Below are 24,725 nucleotides of genomic sequence, written 5' to 3' on the forward strand. Positions count from 1 at the left end.
GCCTCCTCGCCGAGTGGTCTCAGTGCAGCCCCTAATCACCAAACTCGGTCTCCTCCCTACAATGTACCGACTTCCAGTTGGAGCAGGGCATCCCACTATATCCCAGCGCCCCGATACGGTTCATACTTCACCAAAGACTCACGTCCTGAACTGGTATGAGTGTTCCCAGGCGAGATACTTTCTCGCATGGCCACGTCAGGATCCTTGATCTCGGAATAGCCGCCCGAGAAGCCGAAGCTGTTCACCTCCTTCGTGACGGTACCCGTATGGCCGGACGCCGTGTGCTTGAAATACCACAGCTGAAGCCCCGCCGCGATTAGAGCACAGATTGCCGCGACCCAAGTGACAGCGAACACATTCATGCCCAGTCTTGGCGTAACGGAAACCGCGTCATCGTCGGCTTTCGAGACGAGCAACCCATATGTAACCTGAGCGGCTATGGCGGTTCCGAGCTGTGCGCAGGCAGCGGCCTAGCAAATTATGTCAACGATCACACAGGAATAGAGCGCCTCGGGAATGGAAGAGAGGAAACACGTACGATGAAAACGCCAGCAACAATCCATCTGCCGGTCCTGACAAGTCGATGAGCCCGGCTAAGACTTAGAAGAAGACTCAAGCCGGACGTCGAAATGCTAACAATGTAGGCGATCCAGAGCCAGTCGGGCCCATGGTCCAGCCAATCGAACTTGACATTACCATCGGCGCGCAACTTAACGCCCCAGAGGGACCAAACCTGAAAGAGGTCCCAGATCTCATTGCGTGGCTTTGAGCAGAAGTCGATGACAACGTCCTCGGTCCCGGGCTTGTAGTAGCCGCTGCAGTAACTGAGTAGGTACACCACGAAGACCTGCTTGTGGCGGGAGAAGTCGAACGGGTCCGGGAGGCCGGTGAACCCGTCGGGGCCGACGTTCACCTTGGTTGCGGAGGCATCGATGGTGCAGAATTCAAAGGTCGACAAATGATTGGGATCTAAGCGAACCGTCGACAAGGGAATTAGGAGGAGGAGCCCAAGGGCGGCTGCCCAACCTACGGCCGAGGCCATGTTCGCGACACGACCACTCTCCATGTTGGGAACATGCATACTATCGGGGGCGTTGTTATGACTGCGGAACTGATCAGCCAAGCCGGTGCCCTGAAGCCTGAACGGCAGGTCTTGCGGTCGTATATGTATGGACCAGCCCAGGCATGCAACTTGAAGCTGGTCTTCAGCAATGTTGTCTTATCTCAACCCGACAACGGACCACGCATCAAGTGGCGCGGGCCAGTTTTCAGCTCCGGACTCCAGTCCACAAATTTCATCACACGTTCAAATGCTCCGCTGCGTCTATTGGAGGCACCTCAATAGCGTGGCACTAAGAATCCCTGCTTCCACCGACGCAGCCCCAGTGGGCCGGGTCTAGACCTTCGTCGTTGTCGCCGGATCCTGCTGCAATCCATCTGGGTACAGTGATCCCCGATCGGATCGAAGGTGTTGGCGTGCGGCTGATACTAGCTCAAGATTCGACAAGCACAACACATATGAACGCAACCGCTCGCTCCAGAAAGGTCTGGCATCAGCGTTTGAACTCTTTGCAGGCCGTCCGTCAAGATGTTGCCTAGGACGTACAGATTCGGGGTGGTAACGACGAGCATCGCCGCATTCATCTTGTTACTTCCTCCTGCCCATTCCTTCGCCGTTCATGGCAATTACACCAATCTACCGCTAAACGACTACTACGTCGGACAGGCCAAATTTACTCCACCCCCATATCGCGACGAATTTTCGGATCATCTCAACGCACTTGAGATTGAATACCTCGAATTCTTTAAGCAGCTGGCCCCCGTGAACGAGCCGCCCATTGTGCTCTCTCGGTGCCTGGACTCCGGATCACACAACGAGACGACAGTCACTAAAAGGGGGTGGAATCCTATCCGGAAGCTGGCAAAGTATTTGAAGCATAAGATTGATGATGTCCTGGGCAGGCCACCGGCAAAGCCTGTTTATGCCAAGTATTGCAGCGCCACGAGCTTGACAATCAATGTCTACTATCACGTCGTCGTTAGCAATGATACAAACCTCAGTCTGGTCACGAGACAGATGGTCACAGATCAGGTGGGACAGAACCGACGCCGGCTTGTGGCCTTCCGGACTATACTGAACATCGCTGTAGACCGCATTCTTGAACAGATACTATCAGAATCTTGGGATAACCTTTGTGGAGCAAGACCTCAACTACCGCATCAACCCTACATTTGCGCGGTCGGCCTCGGATCTCTATGATCCATACAAACAGTTCACACGATCCGGCGACTATGCGGATCTTAATGTGTGGATTAAAGAGGAGATACCCGGGACCAACCCCGGCGAAGTATGGCTCGGTGTAGGTCTCCCCGCCTCGGCAGCTCCACAGCCGGGGAGTCAGAATGTTGACGTCGTTGTCTCGCGGTAGTACGCTCCGTTCCCAGATGCTACTTACAATGCCTGGGAGAGGACATTCGACGGCGTCGTCATGGTCATCTCAACTCTGCCGGGCTCCACCGGCGATGTCAAGGATCAGGGAACGAACCTCGTCCACGAAGTTGGCCACTGGCTCGGCTTGCGCCACGTCTTCGACGAGACTCAGGAGAACAGCACTGCCTGCACCGACACCAACGTGGACACTATCCAAGATACGAAACAGTATCCCGCTCACAGACCTGAGATCTTTGACAACTCGCAGGTCCCATGTGGCGAGGCAGACGCAGAGCAACAATACAACTTTATGAGCGTATGTATCAATCTCTCCCCGCATGTCCCTAAGTAGGCGTGAGGGTTTTCCCCAAGCATCGCTGACGAGAACCGCTACTCTACTACGTAGTACTCGGGCCAAAAAGGCGCCGACGGGTACGGCTTCGTCACGGGCCAAAAAGCCCGCATCTACTCGCGCTTCCTAGGCGTGCGGCGGGGGATCAAGAATATGAACGGCAAGGACTGCCTGGTCTCGCCCGTGCACGCCGCCCGCCAGCGCCGCGACACGGAGAAGCCCCTGCCGCCCGACGTGCTGTCGCTCCTCCGCGAGGATGGCCGGAGCTGCAGGCAGGACGAGCTGCCCCGCGACATCAGCCTGGATCCGAGCCCGGACGCGCTCTATCCCGAGTACCCCGTCCTGCCGATCGAGGCGGGCAAGAGGCGCGCCGCACCGCCCCCGGACCCGCTCGCACCGTGGCCAGCCGGGTCGGCGAGGTGCATTGCCGACGCTCCGCCGAGGTATCGGTTGCCGGGGATAGAGTGGGGGACCGAGAGTGCTCAGGGGGTGTGCACGCCCGAGGGGACGTGCTCCTGTCCCCCACCCGGGGCCGGAACCGGAACCGGAACCGGCACTGGTACTGGCACCGGCACTGGTACTGGCACCGGCACTGGCACCGGAACGGGGGGATCTGGGCCCGGCGGCGGGCCGGGAGATACCCGCGGTTGCCCAGCCTCGTGCAACCCGCACGATAATAAATGCCACGTCTCGACGGCGCAGACCTGCGTATACCCCGCGCCACTGGCCAGCGAGGCGCCCAGGGCGTACTGTGCCTGCCGGCCTGGTTACAAGAGTTCACATCAAGGAGATGTCAGCAAGCACTGGCGGCTGGCGGTGCCGGGAATCGAGGCGTTTGTGTGGGTTGCCGAGGGGGTTGTTTGTGATCAACTTTGCGAGAGTAACAGTTGTGGGGAGGTACCTGTTTTAAAGGAGGCCTGCGTGTAGTCTCTACGAAGGGAGCAATACATTTGATGGTCGACGCGTTACGGAACTCCATCGAATTTCGTTGTTTTAATGAGACATAATGTGCCAGGCATGAGTGCCTTGTCCCAGATTACTTGACGCGTCAGCTAACGCTGGTTGCCTGGAAGAGAACCGAAAGTGGGCTTCCCTCAATTCTTCGCTGCCCCTTTTCAATGTTCAGTGTCGTGAGGGCCGAAGCTTCATATCTTCCTTAATGCCTTACTGATTGCGCCGCAGAACCAAAACCCTCACATGATTCCGTCCTACCAGCCCTGTCAGTACGATGGATTAACACGACAGCAACCCGCTTCCATCTGGACGAGGTTCGCCTTGACAACCTCGTCAGCTGCTTAAGCCACGGCTCCTACAAGCAAGCTGAGATTGGCCAAGAAGTCCCTTAGGTCACGGGGAGCAGTTCAACTATTCGCCAATCCGACAGCGCACAAGGTTGAGACAGTTGTGGACTCAGCCTGGGAGGTTGGCGAGCCCGTCCTTTACGATGCCTTCTCCCGGAACGTGGCTGACGCAGATTCTAAGGCGATCCCGTGTACTAGGCGTTCAGATTCTGGCGACAAGTCGCTATATCGACTAGGAAAACACCGATGAGCGTGGTTACCAAGTCTAGCTTATGCACTAAATCTACTCGAGGGCGGAAGTAATTCTCATCTATGTTGGTAAACCAGCGGACCATAGCTTTTGATCCTGCAGATCTTCGTAAACCATCATTGGCCCGGTTTAGACTAACAGCTGCCAAAGAGGCCGTCGGTCGTTTGCTATCTGGAATCTACTTCTCTCGGTTTGGTTTCCCTGGGAGATAAACCCCAGCTAGGAAGTCGGTCCTGATATGCAGAAATAGTAGGCCCTATAGCGATTGTTTCAGCCTGAGCAGCTCTTCTCCCTATAATTACCTCCTCTGAAATTCGGAAACCCTACAGGACAGTTCACGGGTTCCACTAGTATTGGACTTCAACTACGTTATCGGCTTATAGTCATCCTACTAATTTCTCAACCTGCTTAACTTTGCCTCCAGTTGCCTAGCCGAAGACCTCGAAAAAGTTTACTCGCTACTGGGGCTCGTGCTTGAACTAGAGCCAGAGTCTAGAGCCTGACGAAATTTCAGCGGGGATCAAGTATATATCATCATGGATATCTTCCTTCGCCGTTATTTTTGGTTGTGCTCTAGTATCGACCCAGCTATTCCACTTCTTGAGTGTAAAGTGCCTCATTATTGACATGGGGTTAGAGATGCTGAACTGGGAACAAAGCAACGTGTTGATTGTGGGAGTTGAACTACTAAAAGCAGCTGTCTGTGTCAAATTTATAACAAGCCAACTGCTATGAACTGCTTAAGAACGGGAATTTATGTGTCAAATTTGTTGCAGCCGACCACTACGTATAGCCCAAAATATCAAAAATACTCGAATCCCACCGTCACAGCCTTCAGCCCGCCACTAGACTACCCCATCCCTAAGTAAACTAACACTGTGCCAACTACACACAGAGAGTCAGCATACTCCCAGCGCAGCCTATCGCCGTCACCACCGCCTAATCTAGATCATTCACCGGTTCGGTCGTCCTGTTTGATGATCTGATCAAATGGAACAGAAACCTGTGTGAGGCTCATGCCGTAAACTGCCACCAGTTGAAGTTAAAGAGATTGCCGCCGCTCCCTGTGAAGCGAAAGAACAAATCCTGGGTCCCTGTGGCACCGCTGACCGGACAGGTTACATTGGCCCACGATTGCCAGCCCCCAGTGCCGGCCACGGTACAGGTGCCGACAAGGGTGCCAGTAGGGCTACCCAGACGTAGCTCGATTCGACCCCTGTTTGTCGCAGAGGCGACCCGGGCGGTGAAGGACGCGGCGCCAGCGCCAAAAGCGACGCCCTTGACTTTGATATAATCGCCGTTGCTGATCATGCATACGTTTATACCGCCTTCCGCACACACCTCAGTCTCCACGCCCGAGGCCCAAGCTATGGTCTCGGCCTCCTGGCGCACGTATGGATCCAGGGTGCCGACTTGTGGGGCGCCAGTCTCGGTCATTGTTAATCTTGGAATGGTACCATCGGGGTTGTAGGTGAAGCGCTCAACGGCCACGGACCGGGTGTACCCGCTGCCGCCGGGCAACGCGCCATTATGGTAGAAGAAATACGAAGAGTTCTTGTAGTCGATGATACCCGGGTGGTTTGTAAAGCTGCGGCCTTGGGTCGGCATGATGACTCCGCGGTAAGTCCAGGGGCCCGTTGCGCTTGGACCGGTCGAGTAGCCAATATGCTCAGAGCAACAATCAGCCGCAAATATCATGTAATAGAGATTGTTGCGCTTGTAGACCCATGGTGCCTCTTCGTACAGCGTAGGTCGATTGGGGTCGTCGTACCGGGCACCGAAGCCGGCGGTCGTGAGCGGGATCGATGTGAGACCGCCGCTATATGAGATCATGTCTTGGTTTAGCCGCACGTACGTCAGCTTGGGATTGCCCCAGTACAGGTATGCTTGGCCATCGTCGTCGATGAAGGCGGCCGGGTCGATCTCGTTGTTATCGGCCAGCGGCCGTCCAAGAGCGTCGCGGAACGGCCCTGTTGGGCTATCGCCCACCCCCACGCCGATCACCATCCTGCCCGTGGTGCGGTGGCGTATCGGAACATACCAATAAAACTTGCCATTACGAGGGATAACATGGCCCGCCCACGCGTTAGCGCTCGCCCAGGCGAAAGTGCTAAGGCTCATGGGCGAGCCGTGGTGCTGCCAGTTGACCATGTCCGTTGACGAGAAGACGTGCCAGTCGCGCATCGTGAACGTCGTAGAACCGTCTTCGTCATGGCCAGTATATAAATAAACGCGCCCATCATGAACTATGGGTGCCGGGTCCGCCGTGTAGATGGTCTGCACGATCGGGTTATCAGCCCTAGCCACATAACCGAAGAGTGCGACAAGGAACAACCACGCCAGTGGCGCAATTATGAAGCCTTGCGCTGGCTGAGGTTTGGAGTTCCTCATAGTTCTGGACTGGTCTGGCGGCGGCTCGTAGTGGTTAGGTGGAACTAGGTAGCAAAGCAACTGAGATGTTTTGCCAACTATCGAGAGATCATGGAGGGCAGCGATTTAAACATATATACCATTAGCTTGATGTAGCGTGGTTTATACGCAAGGAGGTAGATCTAGCTACTCTCCATACGGTATCGGAGAAAGGATCACTTACTCCCGCTTTACCATATAACGTGCACGGCTCGATCTCGGTGATTCTTCCCATATTGTCGGCGGTATGTTACTGTAGTTACATTTGAAAGAAAGCTTCACAACCCGATTCAACCGTCTCAGTAAAGGAGAAGTTTTCTCCGGACGGAAGAAAGTATCTAGAAGTGGCAAAGTTATGGATAAATGGCAACGGAAGCGCACCAATCCAGAGCGCTGCCCTTGACGTCGGGAGGCCTGATTAGCTGTTCGAGCAGAACCCTACTTCTTGTTCTTATACATGCTCATCTGAATGGCGCTAATCACACATTCCCTGCTCAATTGCGCCTGATGCGTGATGCGGCCACCAGCCTTAATCCGGAACAGGCGATGAGACCCGCACGCAGGCTACGACAAACACCACTATCCCAGTGGTGGAACAGAAATTCTGCACATCCAATTTAACCAAAATAGAATACCGATAGGTCACACGATATAACCTCGATCCTAGATCTAGCCACCAACATTGGGGAAGACCTACATTACGATCTTATGGACCGCTTATAGGCACTACGTAAACGATTCTACCAAGTAGATCACAATAGCATCGTCGGTCTGTTCCCATAACCTAGCTCATTCGTCCTGAGTCGATAGAGAACCCCCGGAATCAGATGCCATGTCCAACGGGTCCCAGGTACAGAACCAATTATCCTTAACCCTCAAGCTGCGCAAGTTGATTGGTGCGCTTATGATGATTTCAGAGTAGTACACTTGGGACTGCGCTCGCAGCCAATCTATTCAATACTCGTTACCGGAGGTCTGACTTGGCTTGGCAGTTGCTTTCCAAAGGGGTATTTTTCCGTGTACAGACTGCTTCATGTCAACCATAGCAAGAGGCGGAGGAAATTCCTAACGCAACCTCTACGCGAGATAATTACGAACGCAACGGTATCTCACGACATGCCTGCTCCGCCAATTATTGCGTAGGAGCTTTATGCACGCTTCTCAACAGGCATTATAGGTACAACTACACCCCGGACTTGCCACTACGCCCCAGTATGCTTGGGGCCTAGCTCCACGGTTTAACTGGGAACTATTAGGTGTAGAAGCTCAGTATTGGTCTACCAATTACAACAACTGCATACTTGGAGTTGGGAACAAGAAATTAGTCCACAGTCATTAAGCATTTCGAATATCGTGTCCGTTGAGCAGCGTCCTACTATCACCGTACCGATAACTAGACCGTAGTGAGTTAGCACTCTAAGCACTAGTTTACACTACAAGATCGAGATGATTGCCTCCTCCATATAACGGGCTGGATCCGGTACCGGCCTCAGCAGCCCTCGGCCATTCCCTAGAACACGGACCACCAAAACCCCCTAAATGAGGCTATTCCCAGAACGTGTCCAGACCACTGCGCTCGCCCTAGTGCGTTAGGGGAAATCTTCCTAGGGAACCGGCTCTCTGAGATCAGAGGGACACTTACTGGGATAACGCACCGGGGGCTGGAAACCCGTTGTGAACGCACTTTTCATTGCACCGTAAGTACTAGTACTAGGGCCGAGCTCGCCATTGCTCCTTAGACAGGACATTTAATTCATCAATTCTTTCTACACTTGTTATGAGCTTGATTGAGGACCTTTCTTCCCGTGCAAAGCAACATCCCTCTGACCAGACGGAGCTCTATCTACATAATTCTTGACTTTGGTTGGGATATAAGGATCTGATTTGTTGAGGCGTCGCCTGGCTTAAGTTGTCTTTGCCGATGTTGTTTGTCGACATTTGGCCATCTCTGCCCTTCCATTTGTTTGATGGCTATGTGCGTGTAGGTGTGTATTTCTGCACCATTTTGCCGCTTCCCTAACAGGCCCCTTGGCTAGATACCGCTGGTCTACCGCCGTCGACTCACCTTAGCCCCTACAGGCCGGCCCCGACCAAGGACAGCCTCCGCAACTGGTGTTGTAGTAGCAGGCTGTACGGGGTTGGTGTCTGTATCTTTTCTTGAAGATTATCGTTATATATATCCATTTGAAGTGGTCCCAGGCTCTGCAGTATACCTCGAGACCAATCGATGGGCTCAGCTGCTCCATGCAGGACTTGCGGCCCATGAAAGTTTCGACCAGTCAATTCCGCCACCGTAACACCGAGTAAAAGAAAGAAGCATGGCTGGCAATGGTTATCGTAACACTGCTGCAGCTCGTTTCCAGCCGCTTTTGACTGCTCCGAAACATACCACCGCTTCCTTGAACCTTACGACAACTGATTATCATGCCAGGTCCGTAGCAATCACTGCACAGCCTAGATGGGTACCGAATTAAGTTTACATCCACCGCATTACTAACATCCTGCAGGTTTTGCACCAAGAAAAAGTATGGAAAGATTATTGAAGGAAAAGTATAGCAACTGTCGTGACCGCCCTCGGTCGTGAGCTATTTTTATATCCAGGTCAAGGACATTAATCGTCCAAACCGTGCTCGCCGTCACTGTGGTGCACAACGCCACCACGGAGGCGACGATGACTTGTTCTGTCCCGAGTATCACGGCCGGTCCGGTCCAATGGCCATGGCGTGTCGCTTCCGCTATGAAAAGGGTGTTCGTAAGTTTGGTGCGATGGCTGTTGAACAGGGGTACAGCTCGGGGCAGCTGCACTGCCCCGACGGGCTTGGAATTACTCAGAACTTTCGGTAATATAAGGCGGGGCTGCCGTTCGGTTCGTAACAATGTCAAAGTCCCCGGCCCTGCGTCCAGATTAATTTACTACCTTAATCACACGCCGTCAAGACCCCGCGCCTGTGGAAGTTCACTTCTGCCTCCATTGTTTTTTCTCACCACCACAGCCCAAATGGAACCCGATATTGCTCCTCGAGAAACATCTCGCGTCTGGACCTATGTATTCACCTTCTTAGCCCTGGTAATGTCGAGTCGAAACTCCCAAACAACTCCACTAACGCTAACGCCACCGCGAGCTCTTCATCCACGGAATTGGCACAATAATCTACAACCTCCAATTCCACCCGCTCCGGAAATACCCAGGTCCTTTAATCCACCGCGCCTCCCCCATCCCGTACGCCCTCGCCATCCTTAACGGCCGCGCCGCTTTCCTCGCCCACCGCCTCCATGAGCGCTACGGCCCCGTGGTCCGCCTGGGGCCCAACCACCTATCCTACGTTGACGTCCGGGCCTGGCGCGACATATACGGGCATCGTACCGCTCTCTCCAACCACGACACCGATATCACCACCACCACCACCACCACCACCACCACCACCACCACCACCAACAACAACAACAGCAGCATCAGCCCTCCCGGCGCGGCGCAAAAAGGCCACGCAATCCCCGACGAGAACCCCAAGAGCCCGCAGTTCTACGGCTTCTTCCCGGACGTGGCACCAAGCATCCTGGAGGCGGCGCGGGACGAGCACTCGGTGCTGCGGCGGGCGCTGGCGCACGGGTTCAGCGAGGCGGCGCTGCGGAGCCAGGAGGGGCGGATCCGCGCGATGGTGGACCTGCTGGTGGCGGGGCTGGCGCGGAAGGGGCGTGCGGGGGAGCCGACCGACGTCACGCGCTGGTACAACTGGGCGGCCTTCGACGTCGTCGGCGATCTCGTCTTCGGCGAGCCCTTCGGCTGTCTCGAGGCTGAGAAGTACCACCCCTTCGTGGAGCTAATCGTCACGACGGTGCGCCGCGGCGGCGTGCTCATGGCCCTGAACTACGTCGCGCTGGGTTGGTTGTTCAAGGTGGTGTGGGTTGCCGGTGTCAAGGGGTTGGTCTTGCAATTTCGGAAGGGCATGGCGGATATGGTCAGGCGGAGGGTGCAGATGGAGGGCGGGAATGAGAAGGACGATTTGTTTGAGGGGTTGCTGAAGTATCGCGTTGAGTGGGTGAGTTGCTGTTCCCCCCGGGCGGCTGACTTCCATTCTGAACTGTTTTACTTGGTCTCTATTACTACTGCTCGGCAATGTATGGCATGGCTGACTGGTAGCTATTTATCCAGGGAATCGATGACGACCGCCTTGTGTCGAATGCGGGGATTTTGGTGGCTGCCGGGTCCGAGACTACCGCTACGCTGTTGTCTGGCGCCACCTACCTCCTGCTGTCCAATCCCAAGGCGCTGGAGAAGCTCCAGCGCGAGGTTCGATCATCGTTCAGCAGTCCAGAGGAGATTACGATTACTTCGGCAAGTCAGCTGCCTTATATGCTTGCTTGCCTGAGCGAGTCGCTGAGGCTTTATCCGCCGGTAACAAGCGGTCTTGTTCGTCAGGTTGCCGAGGGTGGCGCGACGATTGCGGGACAGTTCGTGCCTGGAGGAACCATGGTTGAGTGTCAACAGTGGTCCATGAATCACAGCGGATCCCACTGGAAAGACCCTTGGGTCTTTCGGCCGGAGAGGTTCCTTCACCCTAAGGGGGAGCAATCAACGGAGCGAGACGCTATTGAGGCTTTACAGCCGTTTAACGTGGGGCCGAGGAACTGCATTGGTAGAAAGTAAGTCTGCCCCGTTTTCCGTCTCTCTTTTACCCCTTTGATCATTCCAGTTGACTCTAATGGCAGCTTGGCGTACGCGGAGATGCGACTTATTTTGGCAAACCTCGTCTACCATTTTGATTTGAAGTTGGTGGACGAGAGCCAGAAATGGATTGAGGGGCAAAAGGCATATCCACTGTGGGAGAAAGGGACCCTGTATGTCCATGTTTCCCCTATTTCGAAAGGGGTCAGTGAGTAAAAACACGGACGGACCGGCGTGTAGTGAAGTGAATTAGGTAAACGTAAGCGAGTTGATAAAATGCCCCTCTTGGCCCGCTTGTTAATTAATTAGCCGCTGCGTAGACTATTCCCTCTGTTATTACTGGCCGTTGGTATACTGACAAGCTAGATCGTTAGGTAATTGGTAAACGGGGGTTGTCTGATATTGCTTTCCGTCGAATCGAGTCATGGCCCTAAATGGCTCTGCTCAAGGACAGTTGAACGGGACGCAGGAATCATGCCGCCATGTTCCTGTCCAGGGACCTTCTGTGATGTCGGCCTGGAAAGGGAGCGCCACGGTGCTCAGTTACGTGGCTTACTTCTGGCACCTTGTGTGTTTCGCCGCTGTTTCAGCTCTGCCCACTCCCTGCATCAGCGCCCACGCAGTACACGCGCGGTGCTTGGAGACGTCCGTGCTAAGGTACCACAAAGTAATGCAGGTAGGTAAAGTACCTGAGGTAGATAGTCCAGGAGCAACTGGGCTTCAGACTGCGGGGTTCTCATCCATGTAATCATTAAGGCCCTCAGCTGCTGACTCGGCGCTGTTTTTCGCTCCCTCCTCATCTTCACCGTGGAATTTGTGCATACTGTACTCAGGTCGCAATGGCTTCAATGTCCCGTAGAGACAGGGTGATGGCCGTCCTGGACGCCCATAACGAGCAAAATATCGACAAGATCCTCGCCCACCACAGCGAGAGTTGCACGTGCGAAGTCTTGCCCAGTAGGTCTACGCTGAACAACACCCTACGTAGACACGAGCACGGCTGACCTCACAGAATCGCTGGAGCGGGCACCTATGGACAACAGCGCGTACCGGAAGATGTACGAATCCATCGCACCTACTTTCCGGAACTACCAGATGACTATCAACGACATTTTTGAGGACGACAAGGCGAACAAGGTCGTTGTCTGGATCGACGCAACAGCTGAGACCGACGTAGGGCCCTACACGAACGAGAAGATGCTCATCTTCTACTTTGATGAAGCTGGCAAGATTTCCAGGACGCTCGAATTCATTGATTCTGCAGCGGGCGTGGCTTTCTTTACGAAATTGCAGCACCACGTGGCGGCTAAAGGAGCCGAGTCTGAAGCAAAAATGAACGCTTTTGTTGAGGACGGCAAGCTTCAAAAACAACCATAGAATTAGGAGCGTTGGAAAACTAGACCCGGGCTGTCGGTCGTTAGGCTGGCGGGGTGCTGCACATACAGAGAGACACTCACTTTAATACGCCTATGGGATGGCCGAGCCAGGAGGGCAAATGTTATGGCAGTGGCTGCGTCGTTAACTTGTTCCCATCCCATATTTCCCATTTCTCTAAGTATAATGAGCATCGGGTGGAGAAGAAACTTGTCGCAGACAGGAATTTTACAGCCTCTTATTATTTCAAGCATCCACTACGTGGTCGTCCAGGGGTCTATTTATTTCCTATACCACATCCTGGTAATCTTTGTTCTGCGCATCTTTCTCTGCAACTGGTAGATGCCACCCAAAAGAGCCTCGGCCGTGGGTGGGCACCCAGGGACATACACATCTACCGGTATAATCCTATCCACTCCCCTAACCACCGAGTAACTATAATGGTAATAGCCGCCACCGTTTGCGCACGAACCCTGATTGGAGATGCCACAAGTCAGTGAAATGTAGACTGTAGATTCATCGGGACATACCATGCTGATAACCCACTTTGGGTCCGGCATCTGGTCGTAACACTGTCGGACGGCTGGCGCCATTTTGTTGGTCACGGTACCGGACACGATCATGACGTCGGCTTGGCGGGGCGACGCCCGGAAGATGATGCCTAATCGGTCGTTGTCATACCGAGGCATGGAAGCGTGCATCATCTCAATCCCGCAGCAGGCCAGACCGAAGGTCAGAGGCCAGCAGGAACCCTGGCGGGCCCAGTTGACGAGCGCGTCGAGTGACGTCCTGGCAATCGTGAGCTTGGTACCTAGTACGGACAGATTAGGCACTGATGCTTACAGCACGTATTCTGCCACCGCGGATGGCTTCTGTTCCGTTGATAGCGCTGTGGTCGAGGGATTGGGACGCGGCGGTTTCTCAGAGTGTAGGGGTGACGCTCTCGAGGCGTTATATCCTCGGACTGGCGCGATCGAGAGAACGGGCAACGGGTTACCACTGACCGGCAGGACTGGCCGGCGCCTGACGAGGGCGTACCGGTACATGTTGGCGACGTATGCGCTTTTTGCCTGTAAATGTAGGCAAATACGATGGCGGTTACTGATACCCACAGCAGCTCTCACCACGGAACTTGAAGGAGCCTGCTTCTATACATAAAAATGTTCTCCTAGGAAGCAATAGAAGGTAGAGAAATATCCTCTCGTGTGTTGAGTAACACGCTCCCAGGGGTCCGGATCGGGAAAGCAGGCCGACCCACTTTGCTGATAGGTTCGGAGAAATCCCACCTGAACATGGACAGGAAAATTCCGGAGAAGTCTTACGGGCCCCGACAGTATCCTTGGCTGCCTTTAGGAGGGATTACCGTTGACCGATGCATGGATAGTACAGCCCAGTCCTCAGTTCTTCCGTTCCTTTCCGTCGCAAGACTGGCAGTTAGTACTTCGAGTTGATCACGCGTGGCTGATCGGAGAAAACCCACCCGCTTTCACGCCGACTTCTCACGGTGCTGCCTTTGCCAAGCAAATGGCGCAGTCACTGACAGCGAAATTTGCCTGCATGACTTGCGGCAGACAATATCAGCACAGTAGCCACCTGCGCAGACACGAAGCTACCCGTAAGCCCTCCGACTCTTCTATCTCATCGACGCCTCAGGGAGGTATCATGCCGCTGACTGAACGCGTTGGTCAGACTTGGACCTCGAGCAGTTCGGATGCAAGCATTGTGGGAAACGCTTTCGGAGACGGTGTGTTTTGCCCTTGTCTTGTGGATGTTGTCTCTTTTTCCCTGGCTGACACGCTCCTAGAGATGTCTGGAGAAAACACTCGGCCAGCTGCCAAAACAACAACAACCGCGAGAACCCGCCCCTAGCCAAGCGTGGCCAAAAGCCCCGCGCATGCGACACCTGCTTTCGCAGCAAGCTCTCTTGCGATGGGCGACCCCTGTGCGGGCGGTGCGAGTCGCGGCAGCTACAGTGCACCTATGACCGAGCCCATACCAACGGCAAGGACGGCGTTTCACCAAGCAAGAGTCCCTCGACCGCATCCACGGTTGCCGCCGACACGGATGCTAGCACCAAGATTCCCGTGTCCTTCCTCCTTGGTTTGACCAACCCCCAAGCAAAGTCGATGGTCGAGGTGTTCTTCGACGAGCCCGGCCGCGACGACGATGCCCCTAGCGTGCTGCTTCAGCCAGACCCCGATCCGGGCTTCCTGGCCGGGTTCGCGCAGGACCCGCTTCTCAGCGGAGGCTTCTTCGTCTTGGGACTCGGGCAATCAGCGCACGATACTCTTCTCGAAGACAATATCGGCGACTCCAATCAGCCATCCGGGACGGAGCTAAGCCATACCGCTGTCGACCCCTTCCTCTCACCCATCCTTGCCTCCCTCACCTCCCTCCACAACCACCTCCTCACCACCGACCCCTCCTACACCGGCCCCTTCAACCACACCGTCGCAAGACAGATCTTCCTCCCCCCGTCCAACCGCGAGACCTTCACATCAGCCTACTTCCGCCACACCCACCGCGACCTCCCCTTGGTCCACCGGCCGACCTTCGACCCGGCAACCTCGTCCCCGGCGCTGCTGCTGGCCATCTTCCTAGCAGGCTCGCAATACGCCGCACCGCGCGACTGTGTGCTCGCGATCCCCAGCTTCTTCCGCATTGCCGAGGAGTTTGTGTTCCGCGAGCTGGACGCGCAGCTCCAAGCTGCCGCGGGCTGCGGGGCGGACCGAGCCGGCACCACGCGCACGCTTAGCAGCGGCGGCACCGGTAGTCCTACTATTACTACTACTACTACTACCAGTGCCGAGGCGCAAGCCCCGCCGCCGTTATCGATGTCGATGTGGCCGTTGTACGAGGCGCTCCAGGCGGGCTTGCTCATGCACGGCATCCAGTTCGTCAGCGGCGACGTGGCCGCCCGGCGCAGGAGCCGGACGGTGCGGTTGCCGGTGCTGGTCGACGCCGTGCGGCGCCTGGGCTGGACGGGTGCTCGCCAGACGCAGCCGCCGGCGGTCGGTGGTGGGATGCCGGACTGGGCTTGGTTTGTGGGGGATGAGATGCGCATTCGGTGGGTTCCCCTGGCATGCTTGTGTGATGCCTTCTTTGCGCTTGCTATTAGTATATATATGTGTGTGTGTGCTGACGGTGGGAGTTCCGGGAAAGGATCGCTCGGTGGACGCTGCTTGCGGATTGGCACCAGAACGGCGCGTTCCATGTCCCCTCGCTGATGACTGTTGGCGAGATGACAGGTGATATGACGTGTTTGGAGGAGCTTTGGGAGGCGAATGATGTGGTTGAGTTTGAAGCGGTGATAGCGGCAAGAGGGAGGGATTGTTGGCGGAGAGCGTCGTCTTTGAAGGAGGGTGTCGACGCGTTGATGGGCGAAGATTGGACTGGGGCCGACCGCTTTCCGATCCCGCACCTGTCGGTTCTGGATCTTCAAGTGCTGGTTTTAGGTGAGAAACATCCGTTAGCATTGTCCATTGCGGTTTTCCCGGTTATCTAACCCTTCCAGCTATGATGTCCGTGATCGCAACCGCAAGACTCATGTCCCTCTTGCCAGTCTCTGCACCCGCCATCCTGCGCGCCATAGACCGCTGGGAGGAGCTGTGGGGGACAGTGGCGGGCCGGGTAGACCCCGAGCAGCTGCGCATGAGCGGCTATGCGCGACACAGCGGCGAAATGTGCTGGGTTGCGAGGAGACTCGTCGAGTTCTCCCTCTCAGGCAGGGACCGGACATCAGCCTACTTCCAGCGGATAGGGCACGATTCTCCAGACGAGCTGCATGCACTCCTGCGTGAGTTGCGGGACTCGTGATGGTAAGTATAGGTGCAGAAAGGCATTACTATTGTTCACCAGTACCATAATAAATGTAACATCTCCCCCTTATCCTGAACTACATGATTGACCCCTGATTAATCGACCCCTGGTGCGACCCTGGCACTTAACGGATCTCATCCAAATTATATTGTTCTATCGGCACACGCAGTGAAGGATTTCGCGCTTGTGGCATGTGGACCTGTGAAACGTACGGAGGAAGCTGCGGCGACGGGGGAGACCAAAACGGCGCGCCGGGGACGGGCCCCCTGTCGTCGCGACTCCCATTCCGGGACCTCGTACTGCGCGCTGGGGAAAGCGTCTCTGTCGCCGTGGCCTGGGAATATGTCCATTGCGAAGGGTTCTGTTTTCTGCTTACAGGGCTCCCGGCCATGCTGCGCGCCCAGACGTACCGCTGATCGTCGGTGGCGAGCTCTGCAGGCGGGTAAAACGGCACCGAGGGCAACATGACCGGGGATTGGATCGGCTGGACGTATGAAGCATGTGTGACCGCCGGTGAGATGACTGAAGGAATCGTGGACCCCCAGGCCGTCGAGGGCGGCAGGCTTTGGCCAGATATGCGAGGCTGCTGATACGACTTCTGTCGATGGCGGATGTAGCAGCAACACCCCGCAAGCGTAGCAACCAGCGCAACGAACCCGCCCACTGCGATTCCTGCGATCGCGCCGGTGCCCAACTCTGGAGGAGGCGAGGCGTCTGTCCCGTTCCCCGGATTACTTGCCGTGGGCATTGGGATGGTCCTCGTCGGCGAACGGGGTGTGATGACGGCCTTCCTTGTCATCAAAACCGTGAGCTCGGGGGCAGCGAAGCCGGTCGCCGGTGCTGTCATCGTGGCTCCGCCAGTCTCCTCGCCACCTATTGCTGTTCGGATAAAGGTTGGTACGGTGTACGTCGTGACACTCGGGATGTATTCCCCCCAAATGTCACGGTCCGGATTCTCCTGCGAGAGAGCCATGTTGTGTTGCCCCCAGACGGACTCGGCGTCGCACATGAAGGTCGTGTCATTAGCGTAGGTACCGCCAATGACAAGCATTTGGGCATTATTGACCACGTTGCATGTCATCATGCTTTTGGGATAGGGCCCCGTGACATTGCTCCCCGCCGGGTACGGGCCTCTTATCCACTGAAAGGAAGGGATGGTGAGTACGTAAATATCGTCGTAGCCCGTGCCTGGAACGAATCCTCCTCCTCCATACAGGTATCTAATGTACTGTACATTAGGAGTGTTACCAGACTTCGATACGGGGAAAACGGGGACGTACATGTTGTAACTGGACTGGTCCTGGGCCCAAGTGGCGCCCGCGCAGAAACGCCGCCGGTCCTCGGGCGTGCGCCCGGATGTCTTCTGGGTGTACCATTTGCCGTTGGCAACGTCGTACAAGAAGATGGTATCTAGCGGCTGCGGCGTCAGAGTGCCGTTCAAGTCTTGACTACCGCCAAAATACACCAACATCCCGGCATCCGCAATGGGGATAAAGACCATCACGCCTTCGGCCCTCTTGATGGTGTCCGGACCTGTCAGGTTGCTCCATGTATTCGAGTCCATCGTGTATCTGATCATCCTGTTGGACGCCTGCGGCGGCCCCGTCCAGCCAGGAACCGACGCGTTGTTGAACCACCCTCCATAGTAGTACGCCTCGCCCCTTGCCGGGATGGAGACACCGGCGCCGTAGCTGGTCGGAGTAATCGAGACAGGGCCGGTTGGCGGACCTAGCGAGTCCCATTGGTCATTAAGGATGTCGTAACTGTAGAGCAAGAAATTTGTAGGCGTGGTCTGATATGTTTCCCCTCCGTACAAGTACAACCGCTTATTAACCGAGTCGTCCCACAATACGCCTCCATGGACGCTGGGTATCGTCGCGTTCTTGGAGAGGTTCGCGTGCAACGTAGGCATTCCCACGGCAGAATCATCGAGGTCGCTGAAGACGAGAAAGGGATCTGCAAGGCCTCCGTCAGCAAAAACAGCCATAAAACGGGGGGGGGAGCGGAAAGAAACCAACTGCTAAGGTTCTGGGAGGTCTCGGTGAAGGGCTTCCAATTCACGAATCCGCCATCGACATAGAGTCTGTTGTCGACAACTGCCGACTGGTGGCCGAACCTCCGACAAAAATCCCTGACGGCATGGTATTGTCCGAAGGAAATCGCGACGAAGCCCGAGACGAGAAGGAAGAACAGAACTTGGCGGTTCAGCATTGCTTTTGCGGGGAGAAGCCGAATGGGAAGACAACAACACTGACAACAGGCAGGAATCTCTTGACGAAGCCGGCGTCAGACAGCGCAGCAACGCTCTAGTCGGAGCTTCGGATCTCACCGCATCTCCAGGGTTAACTGAGTAGCAGAGTCGCGGTGGAGGTTGATAAAACGAAGCACGAACGCCGTTGAGCGGGCGACCGTGGTCAAAGGTTTCGCCCCAGCGTTCGTGGCGCCTAAGGTATGCAGCCATGTTTTATCGCTCATGGCTGTCGAGACCGTTGGGCGTCGAGCGCCTCTTTTCGCTTGTCGCGTAGGTTCCCGCGTCTTTCGGAGGGCACCATCGACTGTGGCTTTCTGTACAACAAGGAGCAGCCAATCCCGAGCTCACGGGGCCCGCTCCGCCAATTTCGGCTTCCAGCCATGGCGGATTGCAGCCACTGAGAGCCGAGGGCGGCCTTGACCTGGCCCCGTGCTAGACACAGTCATCGCTGCAATGCCCACTCAGAGTCAGCGCTGCCACTAAGTGGCTTCGACACTGCCGGCTTCCCCAAGCAATCATAACGCCGTCAGCATGCCAAGCCCGGGAAACCTCTCAACTGGACGGTTTGCGAAACGATTAATCTGAGGAAACGTCCAGGCGGGACGGAAAACGCAACGGGAAGGGTGGCCCCTCAACGCAGATGCGGAAGAGGAGCGCATGAAAGGAAGAGAGAAAACTGGAATTGCGGTGTAGGGGACAGTAACTTACAGTACAACCTCAAGGTTGTACAGTACATCCATCCATCCACCCACCCACCACAGCCCCACAGCAGACAATCGGTCGGAACCTCAGCCCTACGGGATAACCTCATATGGAACCCCGCTCGGAGGGCGGATGATGGGGGGCATGGTTGGCCAGCTGTGCCGGGCACCAGTTGACGACAGCATCCGCAGCACTTTGTCCAATCAGCCGTAGCTGGATATCTCGTGCATGAAGCCATCAAACGTGGCTTGCTTCCCAGATGGGGTGTCCGTGGGATACCGTGGGCCGTGGCTGATGAAACTGAGCTCAGGAAGACACGGCGATGAATGTACTAGTAGTTACTAATTGCAGTACCTAGGCGATGTTCATTCTCGTCACAGGACGCGGGATGACGCTAGAATCCCACCACGCCGATTCTCAGAAAATTGCAGTCCGACTCGATCCGCTCGCGGACTTCACCACTCCCCAGTTCGTCCACGTCCCACCAGACTGGCACGAAACGGCCATGCAGAAACCGAGCCGCTTCGGTTGCGCACCACACGGCAAATCGCCCAGGAAGGTCCACTATTCCGAATGTTAGCGCTGCACAGCACCATAGGGAGAACGGGCTTGAGTCTCCTACCGTCGTCCCAATCCAGAGAGCTCTCGTCGTATCCCACATTCTTGGCTGACTCCGAGAGTATGCCGCCGGGATGGAAGCTGACAATCTGCATCTCCTTGGGATCTGTGTCCTTTGCAATCTGCTGCATCAGCAGAGTGCCCGAGCCCTTCGTCAGAGCATATGTGGGAATAAAAGAGCTCTCCGTGGTGAAGTTATGGATGGCCGTGCTGGACACATTGACGATGTACTGAACGCTAGGTAGTTAGCCAGGAGCCGATAGCAACATGCTGGGGTTCCGAGTAACATGCCTTTGGGCGGTTCCCGCCCTGCTCGTAAAAACACTGCGCGTAGTGAAGCAGCCCACGAACATTCGTCTCAAACACCTTCCACGTGGAGTCCAGCCTTGCTTGAAGAATAGGCTTTGCCTCACCGCTGCTCATAGCGTTGAGCACGAGGACGTCAACGACAATGGCAGCGTCCCGGAAACCTTTCCATAGATTCTCGCTGGCCTGGGGGTCTGTCAAATCGCAGACGAACCCACTGATTTTGGTCCCGGAGCTCCTAGTTTCCGCTTGAAGTCGCGCCACGGAATCCGACAACACGGCTTCCCTCCTCCCTGTGAGTATGACATGAGATGCTGAAGCCTGCGCGAAGGCTTTAGCGATGGCAAAGCCAATCCCGCTTGATCCCCCGACAATCAGCACCGTCTTGCCGGTCTGGCTAAGCTCGGGTCTGAGAGGCGAGATGGCCGGATACGGCTTCTTGTGGAGAGTTTTGATGTACGGGACATTGACTGAAATGCTGGACGGTGCCATGTCAATAATTGTAGTACTCGGCCGATGGGAATGATGGGACGTGCAAGGCTCTGGATATGGTGTCTGAGCATCAAATTGGCCGGAGCAATTGCCTTTTCTTATATACTTTGCTTGATCTACGCTGTTATGTATTTCATCCCTTTGAGGCTGCCATGTCGCCTAGCATTAGTCAACTCCGGCACATTCGTGAAGCTTCGGCATCCGGCGCCGCCGGCGGGAATCGAAGCTCGGCGTGTCACGAAGTCCGCAACTTTTCCGCCTCTCATCCGCAGGCTAAGCCAGACTCAGTAGCATCCAGGTCGGCGCTGGCGAATAGAAGCAAATCTCACCTGCCAAGCCGTCTCCCGTCAGCGAACCCCGCAAGGGTATACCGCACATGTGTCTGCACGACAGAAGTTACTCGTGAATCATCATCACGACAACAGCTTGCCCTCGTTTCCGTAACCTCGAGGAGCGGGAACCCTTAGAGACCAACTTCGTTTCCCGATGCGGAGCCGCCGTCAGCGGACGTGCATTCAGTGCACGAAAGCCAAGAGGAAGTGTGACAGGACTCTCCCTTGCTGCATGCGTTGCATAGAGAAGGGGGTCGATTGCGCATATCCGCCACGGCGATTCGCGTTTACTCGGTCTGGTGGTCCGTTGTCTGCCGTTAACAGGAACATCCTACCCAATGCTCAAAGTGAAGGGAGTAGTAGTAGTGGAGCACCAACTGAGGCAGAGCATTGTCCCTACCCAGACCACTCTTCCACGGTAACCCCTGCACAATTCATTACGGCTGTAGGAAATACGGACACCACGGTCAATTGCCGCTGGTTCCTTTCCACGGAATCCTGGGTAATCCAACATGGCTCAGGGCCCCGCCAAGAGGGCGATCTCCCGGTGAGCGAGGAGACGCTACCGCACTTTATCAACACGCTCAAGTCATGGGGCTACTCCTGGGTCAGGGAGGGACACAGCCCAATCATGCACAGCCAGCTATACCGCGGTTGGATGCCCGAGTGTGTTGAAGACGCCTACACTTCTCTGGCTACGTACCACGCCGCCGCGCCCGGCGCGAAAGCTACTGCCCTGCATATCATAGAGGAGCGCGTCAACCGACTGATCCGGTCCCAGCCCCCTGACGAGTGCAACGTTGCCGGCCTCTCGTCGGGGTTCCTCGTCGACACGCCGACGCACCTCGCCCGCACCCAAGCGTTGTTCGTCTACCAACTGGTCCGGCTCTTCGACGGCGACATCCGCGCCCGCGCCCGAGCCGAAACGCATATTGACGTCCTGCACACGTGGGCCAACCGGATGCTGGAGAGCGCGCGGCTGGACTGCGCCGCCGCCGAGCTGCTGTCGACGAGCCCAGCCGAGCAGAGCGGCATGATGCTGCTGCCCATGTCGTCCACCACCACCAATGACGACCTTTTCCAGGTCCGGTCGACGCCATCAACCGACACGGCGGCAATGAGTCACGACGGGAACGCACTCTCCCTCCCGAGCAACCCGTTCCTCCTCCCTCCCCACGCCTCAACCCCCCTCCTCTGGCACGCCTGGATCACGGCCGAATCCATCCGCCGCACCTACCTCGCCGCCACGTTCATGCAATCCGTCTACAACACGCTCAAGCAGGGCTGGTCTATCTGCCCCGGCGGCGCCGCGTTCACCGCCCTGAACGGGCTGTGGGATGCCCGGTCGGGGTATGCCTGGCTTGAGGTGCTGCAGAGTAGCCTGCGTGCCTCCACCGAGGGCGGCGGCGAGGGTATACTGAGCAAAGGGTTATCGCCGTGGGCGTTGATTCAGAGTTTGGAGGGGTGGAGGGTTCTGGAAGCGGCGAGGCCGGAAGAGGTGGATGAGTTTACTAGAGCGGTGCTGGAGATTAGCTATGGGGTGGAGAGAGTTGAAGGGTGGTGTTTTGGGCACCGGAGGGGAAGGGAGGCTGGGCCTCAGGGAACATGACAGCGGGCATGTCTGGTTTCAAGTTCTTACAACGGACATACCGGCGGTCCTGAGGAGGGGTACTCAATCTATAGTCAACCAGCTTCGGCAAAGTGATCAGACTGCTTCAACCTTGATGTTGCCACGAGCTTCTACTGTCTTTAGCACTCCCACATCCATCAGTTAATCATGTACTGTTCTGGATCGGGCTGCCTTTGTTGCGCGTGGCACTAGTACATATGCTATGCAAACTCTCCACTTCACGATGCATTGGCCGCGAGTTCCGACAGAGGTTAGGGTAAAATATATAATCATTAAGCTGACACAGCTTGTTATCACTCTCCACCCTCGAGCATGTCGATCAAAACGTATGCGCCCAAGACGGAAGAATTACTGTCTGCGTTCTTAATTCCCAGGCCGGGATGTTCAGTTGCCAGGGTTCTTCATCAATACAACGAGCTTGGTATCATTGTAACAAGGACAGCTCGGCAACGACTTCAAGTTGCTAATGTTCCAGCCACCGTCATAAATGACTTTGCCAAAATTTTGTGCCTGTGTCACAGGCTTTGCGCTTCTGCTATGGTTTGCAATTGAGCTCTCTTCTGGCCCTGTGAGACTCCATTACCGCCGCTTTCCCCCAGGTTGTCAATCTAGACTATTGCCGCTAGAATGCTGACACTGAGAGGTTACATGGATGCGCACAACCCCCCATATATCTGATGCCACCCAGAGAACGCCACAGGAGAGTACAAACATACAAGGCTTTTTAAAGCTATACTAGCCTAGCTGCCTGTTACGCTAGTCCCTCCTCCTCCCGCCCGCGGTGGTCTCAGCAAGTATTCAGCATGCTTGTGAGTGCCGACTTCTCGGCCGACGTGATGCTCAACCCATACGCGTACTTGACGGCCACCCAGCTCTTGGAGTAGGTGCAGTAAAACGACCTGAGAGGGGGCTTCCATTGATCAGGCGACTTGTCGCCCTTGGCCTGATTGACGTCGTCCGTCACGGCCCATAGCTGCGGGGTGTTGATGTCGTTGGCGAACTGGGTCCGCTTCGCGGTCGACCAGGTGTTGGCGCCCGACTATTGTGGTCAGTATCTAGGTCTGGGGCTCGCAAGAGAACGGGGAAGATGGCGCTCACAATCCAGGCATTCTTCAACGGAACCATATGGTCGATGTCGACATCCGAGGCAGCAGTCCAAGTCGCGCCATCGAACGGCGAGAACCATGTCCCAGAAGTGGCGCCACAGGCGTCGTTCGTCACGACATTAGACCCATCGCGCTTCAGGACGTATTCGCTGTGGCTCAGCTTGTCAGCACGCTCCGATGTTGACCTCAGGAAGACATGCGTTGTTGGCGGCGATGACTTCCGAACCTACATCTCCAATCCCGCGGGTACTGGGGTTTGAGTTGTTAAAAAGTCATGGGGAACTCGTACCGGGCGTTGCAGGAACCACTGACGGTGTTCCAATGGGGGAACAGCTCGCGGTCATAGTTGCCGTCGTCATGAGCAGCCTTGACAGTCAGGGAGGCCAGTCGGCTCTTTGCCGTCGAGGCGGAAGGGATTCCGGGCTGGGAAGACTCGTGTGAGAGCACTGCTCGACTAGCACCACCGAGGACCTACAGGAGACGGGGCTGGCATCGGGATGGCAGACACGGCCATCGCCAGTACGGTGCCAACAATGAAGGATTTCATGTTTGACGGCTGGTTACGACTAGATCTGATTGGTGAACCAAGGGCTTGCTCCCGAGAACCAGGAAAACAGATGGCAGGATAAGGGCCGCAATATAACCTCCCGCAGGGCAATGCCCCCTTTCCGTGAAAGGGCACAGCATTC

General features: G+C 55.8%; 11 protein-coding genes across 11 annotated transcripts; 5 read left to right on the forward strand and 6 right to left on the reverse strand.

Annotated features, from left to right (window-relative positions):
• Positions 1 to 95: 95 nt before the first annotated feature.
• MFIFM68171_11163 (SUR7/PalI family-domain-containing protein) lies at positions 96 to 1,066 on the reverse strand (the record flags this gene model as incomplete). The annotated part of the gene is made up of 2 exons (XM_071066582.1): positions 96 to 470; positions 539 to 1,066. 2 exons carry the CDS (start codon positions 1,064 to 1,066, stop codon positions 96 to 98), a joined length of 903 nt encoding a protein of 300 aa, XP_070922683.1.
• A 522-nt stretch (positions 1,067 to 1,588) lies between these two features.
• On the forward strand, positions 1,589 to 3,710 carry MFIFM68171_11164 (Peptidase M43 pregnancy-associated plasma-A domain-containing protein; the record flags this gene model as incomplete). The annotated part of the gene is made up of 4 exons (XM_071066583.1): positions 1,589 to 2,092; positions 2,151 to 2,360; positions 2,430 to 2,747; positions 2,838 to 3,710. 4 exons carry the CDS (start codon positions 1,589 to 1,591, stop codon positions 3,708 to 3,710), a joined length of 1,905 nt encoding a protein of 634 aa, XP_070922684.1.
• A 1,638-nt stretch (positions 3,711 to 5,348) lies between these two features.
• On the reverse strand, positions 5,349 to 6,725 carry MFIFM68171_11165 (CBM6 domain-containing protein; the record flags this gene model as incomplete). Its single annotated transcript, XM_071066584.1, has 1 exon — positions 5,349 to 6,725. One exon carries the CDS (start codon positions 6,723 to 6,725, stop codon positions 5,349 to 5,351), a length of 1,377 nt encoding a protein of 458 aa, XP_070922685.1.
• A 3,016-nt stretch (positions 6,726 to 9,741) lies between these two features.
• MFIFM68171_11166 (Cytochrome P450, family 3, subfamily A) lies at positions 9,742 to 11,622 on the forward strand (the record flags this gene model as incomplete). Its single annotated transcript, XM_071066585.1, has 4 exons — positions 9,742 to 9,810; positions 9,866 to 10,780; positions 10,894 to 11,384; positions 11,451 to 11,622. 4 exons carry the CDS (start codon positions 9,742 to 9,744, stop codon positions 11,620 to 11,622), a joined length of 1,647 nt encoding a protein of 548 aa, XP_070922686.1.
• A 623-nt stretch (positions 11,623 to 12,245) lies between these two features.
• Positions 12,246 to 12,783, forward strand: MFIFM68171_11167 (SLAM family member 5; the record flags this gene model as incomplete). The annotated part of the gene is made up of 2 exons (XM_071066586.1): positions 12,246 to 12,363; positions 12,419 to 12,783. The coding sequence occupies 2 exons, from the start codon at positions 12,246 to 12,248 to the stop codon at positions 12,781 to 12,783; spliced, it is 483 nt and encodes a 160-aa protein (XP_070922687.1).
• Positions 12,784 to 13,061: 278 nt separating this feature from the next.
• On the reverse strand, positions 13,062 to 13,826 carry MFIFM68171_11168 (NADH dehydrogenase (Ubiquinone) Fe-S protein 7; the record flags this gene model as incomplete). Its single annotated transcript, XM_071066587.1, has 3 exons — positions 13,062 to 13,253; positions 13,311 to 13,569; positions 13,624 to 13,826. The coding sequence occupies 3 exons, from the start codon at positions 13,824 to 13,826 to the stop codon at positions 13,062 to 13,064; spliced, it is 654 nt and encodes a 217-aa protein (XP_070922688.1).
• A 478-nt stretch (positions 13,827 to 14,304) lies between these two features.
• MFIFM68171_11169 (Zn(2)-C6 fungal-type domain-containing protein) lies at positions 14,305 to 16,596 on the forward strand (the record flags this gene model as incomplete). The annotated part of the gene is made up of 5 exons (XM_071066588.1): positions 14,305 to 14,395; positions 14,470 to 14,524; positions 14,585 to 15,847; positions 15,943 to 16,235; positions 16,295 to 16,596. The coding sequence occupies 5 exons, from the start codon at positions 14,305 to 14,307 to the stop codon at positions 16,594 to 16,596; spliced, it is 2,004 nt and encodes a 667-aa protein (XP_070922689.1).
• Positions 16,597 to 16,723: 127 nt separating this feature from the next.
• On the reverse strand, positions 16,724 to 18,810 carry MFIFM68171_11170 (Kelch repeat-containing protein; the record flags this gene model as incomplete). Its single annotated transcript, XM_071066589.1, has 3 exons — positions 16,724 to 17,819; positions 17,880 to 18,555; positions 18,618 to 18,810. The coding sequence occupies 3 exons, from the start codon at positions 18,808 to 18,810 to the stop codon at positions 16,724 to 16,726; spliced, it is 1,965 nt and encodes a 654-aa protein (XP_070922690.1).
• A 1,136-nt stretch (positions 18,811 to 19,946) lies between these two features.
• Positions 19,947 to 20,968, reverse strand: MFIFM68171_11171 (Short-chain dehydrogenase; the record flags this gene model as incomplete). The annotated part of the gene is made up of 3 exons (XM_071066590.1): positions 19,947 to 20,116; positions 20,175 to 20,400; positions 20,462 to 20,968. 3 exons carry the CDS (start codon positions 20,966 to 20,968, stop codon positions 19,947 to 19,949), a joined length of 903 nt encoding a protein of 300 aa, XP_070922691.1.
• Positions 20,969 to 21,931: 963 nt separating this feature from the next.
• On the forward strand, positions 21,932 to 22,909 carry MFIFM68171_11172 (uncharacterized protein; the record flags this gene model as incomplete). The annotated part of the gene is made up of 1 exon (XM_071066591.1): positions 21,932 to 22,909. The coding sequence occupies one exon, from the start codon at positions 21,932 to 21,934 to the stop codon at positions 22,907 to 22,909; it is 978 nt and encodes a 325-aa protein (XP_070922692.1).
• Positions 22,910 to 23,717: 808 nt separating this feature from the next.
• MFIFM68171_11173 (Bacterial-type extracellular deoxyribonuclease) lies at positions 23,718 to 24,583 on the reverse strand (the record flags this gene model as incomplete). The annotated part of the gene is made up of 4 exons (XM_071066592.1): positions 23,718 to 23,969; positions 24,029 to 24,185; positions 24,326 to 24,459; positions 24,512 to 24,583. 4 exons carry the CDS (start codon positions 24,581 to 24,583, stop codon positions 23,718 to 23,720), a joined length of 615 nt encoding a protein of 204 aa, XP_070922693.1.
• Positions 24,584 to 24,725: the final 142 nt, after the last annotated feature.

Source organism: Madurella fahalii (assembly GCF_045866475.1).
Source record: "Madurella fahalii IFM 68171 DNA, scaffold_6, whole genome shotgun sequence".
NCBI lineage: Eukaryota > Fungi > Ascomycota > Sordariomycetes > Sordariales > Madurella > Madurella fahalii.